This window comes from Chelonoidis abingdonii, chromosome 5 (genome assembly GCF_003597395.2).
Source record: "Chelonoidis abingdonii isolate Lonesome George chromosome 5, CheloAbing_2.0, whole genome shotgun sequence".
In the NCBI taxonomy this organism is placed as follows: Eukaryota; Metazoa; Chordata; order Testudines; family Testudinidae; genus Chelonoidis; species Chelonoidis abingdonii.
This window is the reverse complement of record NC_133773.1, coordinates 14158079-14163858: the sequence shown is the minus strand read 5'-3', so window position 1 is coordinate 14163858 and position 5780 is coordinate 14158079. Positions and strand designations below refer to the sequence as shown.

General features: G+C 43.2%; 1 protein-coding gene across 1 annotated transcript; it reads right to left on the bottom strand.

Moving 5' to 3' along the window:
- Positions 1 to 2449: 2449 nt before the first annotated feature.
- Positions 2450 to 5168, bottom strand: LOC116817707 (C-X-C motif chemokine 10-like). Its single transcript, XM_032768089.2, has 4 exons — positions 5108 to 5168; positions 4206 to 4332; positions 3361 to 3450; positions 2450 to 2613 (listed from the first exon to the last, which is right to left on the bottom strand). Exons 1-4 carry the CDS (start codon positions 5166 to 5168, stop codon positions 2577 to 2579), a joined length of 315 nt encoding a protein of 104 aa, XP_032623980.1. The 3' UTR covers positions 2450 to 2576.
- Between the last annotated feature and the right edge of the window lie 612 nt (positions 5169 to 5780).

Below are 5780 nucleotides of genomic sequence, written 5' to 3'. Positions count from 1 at the left end.
GAATCACCAGAAACATACATACCTTCAAATTTCTGTGTGGCTTAGTGTTGTGGCATGACATACGGTTTGAAATAAATGTTGTAAGCAAGAGACTCTAAGGTGTTTACCTTGATATATCTGGAGCAATGGAACAACTGGACAAAGCAAAGTCGTACCTACAGTCTTACTGGTCAGATGAGGGATTTCAAAACATTCTGAAGAGTGCACAGAAGTTGAGATGACCACCCTCTTCCCAAATGCTTTTGTTGCTCTGCACATACTTCTAAAACTTCCTGTAACAGTTGCCAGTGGAGAACGCAGCTTCTCCAAGCTGAAGTTAATAAAAACATATCTTGCGCTCCACAATGACACAAGAGAGGCTGTTTGGCCTTGCAACCATCTCAACAGAGGATGAGCTGGCCCAGACTGTGGACCTTCAGCAGGCAGCAGTTCAAATCTTTGCAACCAAGAAGGCACGGAAAGCACCACTTTGATTATTCAAACAGATACAAATGCCAGTGTTTACTATGCAGACAAGAAAAGTTACATTTGCTGTTCAGGCATTTGAAAGTTAAATGTTACTTAAAATTTTTGAACAAGGCATTTTAAGTTGTTAGTTCTCCTTTATTGGGTAGGTAGAAAAGCAGTATCATGAGAGGAGTAGAACAGGAAGAAGGCAGAATTGAGACTTTTCAAAGTTTTGGCCTAAGCGAGGGGCCACGGGGGCCACATTTGAGCTCCCCGCCTCAGGTGCCAAAATGTTGTGGGCCCGACCTGAAGAGCGACATACTACAATGGGACTTTTGCCAGGAAAAACGCCCAGTTTTGGTGAGAATAAACTTCCAAACCTACAAGAGACTTTTGTCTTTTCCCCTCCCTTTACTGTCGACAAAGAGCCAGTGTAGACACTGTTGATTGTTTTGTCGGCAGAACTGGCTTCCGCTTGCCCTGATTGCTCTGCTCAGTGTTTTAATCTCTGCTGCCCTGCAGGCATGCGCCATCCCCTTTCAAAGCTCTGGGAAGTATCTGCGTGCTGCTGAGGGTTCTGGGCAGCAAGACCAGCAGTAGAGATGGGGCTCGTTGGGACAGGCACAGTGATAGGTGCAGAATGCTTCATTACAGTGTTCCTGGTTAATAGGAGTTCGTTGTATTAAAGGGAAGGAGCTGTTCCTGGCCTGCAGAGAGGGGATTCCAGCTGGGACCGGTAAGCTCAGTTCCCCTAAGGTGTTGGACACACACCTAGTTCTCGCTGGAATCAGTAGGAATTAGGTACCTACATACTCTGGAGGGTCTGGGCCCCTGTGCTGATTTCTGGGACCAGCTCCTTTCTGTCACAGACCAGGGACACATGTCTCAGCCCCTTCGCGCTGCCATGCCAAGGCAAAGAGCCGCCATGTAAATGGGAATCAGGCCCAGAGCCTCTTCAGGGAGGTGCCCTTCAGTGTGGCACTAGCTTTCCCGCCCCACTTTGCCAAAGACCAAATGTGTAGACTTGACCTTCAGGACAAGCTGCAATGCTTATCTATTCTTCCAGGGTTTTCTTTGGGGTGACACGGAAAGGTAAATAGATGAGTGGGGATGGAGTGCAGTGCTGGTGTTAGAGGTGTAGGAGGAGGACTTGAGAAAGTGCTATTGGTTGGATATTGGTTCACTGTAGTGTGAATGAATGTACACAAGCAGTGAGCTTTCTATATGTGTATTTTTATCAGATTAATATGATAGGATATTAGCATTTATTCTCAGATGAAGTTACTCAACTGTAAATATACCTAGCACTATGAATGAAATTTCAGCTGATGAATGATTATATAGTACAAACTCCAAGGCAGCTGTTACAGTTTTTAGTGTCTTTTATTCACTTTAATTGGTTTATCTTTAAAAGGAGAAGTCTAACACAAGGAATGTTTGTGAATATTATATTACAGTCATTTGTTATATTATGGTTTATAATGATCAGATGCATTTAAGCTATGTAATAAATGTTTGTACATCAGTTAAACAAAGAGTGTGGTTTGCTTTAGATTATAATCCTTCAATTTTATTTATAAAGCCTAGAGGCAAATGTTTCACATACCCTAGAACAACAATCATATGTGATATTATATAAATTAACATGGTACATGTATATCTAAGAATTACATCAATTTCAAACCTGCTAGAAAAAAATAACTTGGAATTCTTAATATGTGTTACCTTAGAATATTTTTATCTACAAGCTATGATTATTATAATTACCCGTCCATGTGGCTCAAAGAAATATTTGCTAATTAGATAAGCAGAAGAAATCTATTACCACTTATAGCCACCAGGAGACCCCAAAGACAAACTGGGCCTTTACTGTCACTGGTTTGCCAGTAGGATTACTGAGGTTACAGAGGCCTCACTACATGTCCTGCCGTGACAGGCTGACGTTCCATCACAGTGCTGAGATGATATCACAACCCAGATGTTACTTTAATGGATGCAACGACTTTGTGTTGGGAACAACTTGCCTCAGCCGCAGCATTTGTGTTTTAAAAGCTGTAGAGCCAGGTAGAGGAAACAGACAAGTTCATTGCTCACTGGAGAGGGAGCCTGAAGTGCTGTTGAAGTGATCTTTAGCTCTTCTCCTTTCGGTGAGTGCTTTGTGAAGACCTGTCAAAATAAAACACAGTGGGACCTTTATCCTTTCATTAGAATGTTTCTTTCTGGATTTCACATCAGAAGGGCTTGATTTTCCTCTCACACTAGCTTTACACTGTGCCACTCCACTGGACTTACTCTGATTTACACCAGTTTAAGTCACATCAGTATCAGGACCATCAAATACTTGGTAGAACAGTAGGTTAAATTTAAAGGACCAGTTTCTGCCACTGTTAAGCTGATTGGCACCTTACGCTGTGAATAGCCCCTTTGCTTTCTATAGGATTACTTGTGGAGTAAGGTGTTACTCGGTGAGGGTAAATGTGGCACAGTCTGGTCCTAAGGGATTTGTGATTTCTCAATAGGATGGCCATTCTTCCCAGCTCTTGAAGTCTACCCATGGGTGAAGAGCCCCATAATTCAGCACAAGCGAGTGTAGTACTGAGTCTGAGACACATAGGCCATTTAAACAAACTTGTTTTTCCCTTTGAAACAATGCAGTGAATTTGACCTGCTCTTCTGCATGAAGCAGGGGCTATTGCTGCAAGGGGGGTTCTGTATGCCCCAGATGGCTTATACTGTCTCCCAAGAAATCTGCCATTTTCTGGGGTTGCAATGCAGGTTCATGAGGATGCTGTGAGCAGTGGTTCAGGCACAGGCTGTGAGACTGCAGTGACTATCAGTTGAGCCCAAAGTTGGATCTCACTGAGGTATAAGAATAAAGTGAGCTCTTAAGCCCATGACAGATGGGAAACCTACTTTTTCTTGATGAGGGCTGTCACCATCTTCTGTACCCATTTGGAATTAGGATTCAGACATCTTTGCTCTCCAGTGGATTCCATTGTTGCACTGAAATGAACAAAGCAAAACAGTTATAAGGTGACCAGATGTACTGATTTTATAGGGACAGTCCTGATTTTTGGAGCTTTTTCTTAATAGGCACCTATTACCTACCCCACCCCCCAACCCTGTCCTGATTTTTCACATTTGCTATCTGGTCACCCCAAAGACAGAATATATTTCCATATTATGGAAAGGTCACCATTGTCTTTGTTATCTGGGATCAGAGTCTGAATAGCAGGAGTCTGGCCCTCGGTGAGCTGAGTGATACGCTACATTGTCGCATGAACTGGGAGCAAATATACAATCAGAAGACCTCAAATCAGCTAAAACATTAGAAGGATCTACCTGATGTATTTCTATGCACCCAGCAAGTGGGATCTAGGTTCTCATCTAGCCTCAGGGCCTGATTCCCTACAACCTGTTTAGTCATTGACCCCGGTGCCAAGGAAGTGCAGAAAATGCTCCTCCTCAGATCTGGGGTCAATGACTAAACAAGGCCCAGAGCCCTGGAGAATCCCACCCTCCAGGCTAGTCCTCAATTGGTGTATTTCCATGGAAGTCTATGAAGCTGTGTTGATCACACCAGCTGATGATCTGGGCCTTCGTCTCTAGCCTCATTGCACTTCACTTTGCTTGCAATATGGAGATGGACATCAGAACCTGGGGTTACATTAAAGGGGGGAGGAATCCCCATATTTCCTGCTATTGCAACAAGCAGCCCCACTGAGTGGTGATAGCTGAGTGGTTAAGTGATTACTCACATGATCTCAACATGGTCACAGGAAGAGCTCTTGGGAATCACTTCTATTTTTCCTAAGGCTTTTTGCTGAATGAAATCTGAACCTTTGTCTATGCAGCTGCAACGTCCTTTTCCAGAGGTCAACTGCCCTAAAAGAAATGGGTCCAGAGGAGAGACAGATTAGAAAGATATTAGATACGTGATATATCTTCAGTAAAATATATGTAAGTTGGAAGAGGAGAGGTTGAAAACACTCCATTTCATCCTCAGGGCTGCAGAGTAATTTGTCCTGCAATGTTTCCATGTGCATATTTATATTAGGACAGTGTCACGAAATGTGCTACACTCTTTTCCCTTGATCTCCATTCGTTTTGAAGTCAGAGGGCCTGATTCTGCTCTCACACGAGTCAGTGGAAAACAGGAGTCACCCTGGTGTAAAAGTGTTGGGAATGAATGAGCAGTTGGAACTAAAATCATTGTTGCTCACAAAGTGTCTGATCCAACACCCATTGAAATCCATGGGAAAGTTCCCAATGACCTGAATGTGCTTTGGATCAGGCCCAAACTGTCTTCCTCCGGTGATTAAAACAAGACAAAATATGATAGACTGAGGCTGATTTCACACCCTAACGAACTAGGGGACAGTCTGGGCACAAATCCAAGCCTGCTGAAAACTCTCATATTCATTTCCCTGCTAAATACAAACTGATCAGTCCGAGTCCTGTGTTGACAACACACACCTTCTAGACGCAAGCAGAGTGGACAGATGTTTGCGCGCTGCAACAGAACACAAACCCTGAACAAAGATCACTTTTTTCCAACAAAAGTAATTTCCAAGCATTTATTCTACACAGCTTTCCAGTGACTCATGCCTCTGGCTTTCTCACTGCATTACACATCTTTTGTGATATTGCTGCCTCTTACCTTGAATTTCAGCTGCATTCAGGAACAATGAACAAAGGACAACAGCCCAGGTTCCCTTCATGGTGATGAGAGTGAGGGTTCTTCGGTATTATTCTTGGATGTCTGGGAGAGATTGAGGAGTGCCTAAGAAAAAGTTTTTCCCAGTGTACATTTATACACTAAGCCTTCTCCCTCCTTCGTGCTGATTGGTCTTGATTATTGCCATCACAGCTAAAATAACCAGAGATTATTCAGTCTATGTGGGGAAGTCCCATTGGGTCACAGAATTCTTTTGCTTTGCCAACTGTTCCCTTTTAATTGAAATTCCTGATTTCTCATAAGCACTCAAACTAGGTTTCACTTTCAGTGAGTCTTAGGAAGTGATCGACGCATGCCTCTATGTGTGCAGGGAGCGGAGCTGCCTTTTTGTTCTCCTAGGCAAAAATAACACGGGAAATTCTTGAAGTGAAAGTCACAAATAAACATTGTGTGGGTTGAGGAGTCAGGGGAAGGGAGTCAAGTTATCTCAGCTCCTGTTCCCTCTTTAAGGGTGCCCTGTTTTCTCATATCTCTTAGGAATCTTGCGCGGAAACATGGTCTGAAGTTTTCACTACAAATTCCATGCAAGTGTGAGGGACTTACTCATAGGAAAAAAGTGCAGTATTTCTGTTAATATTTAAAAGCCTCAAAGCTG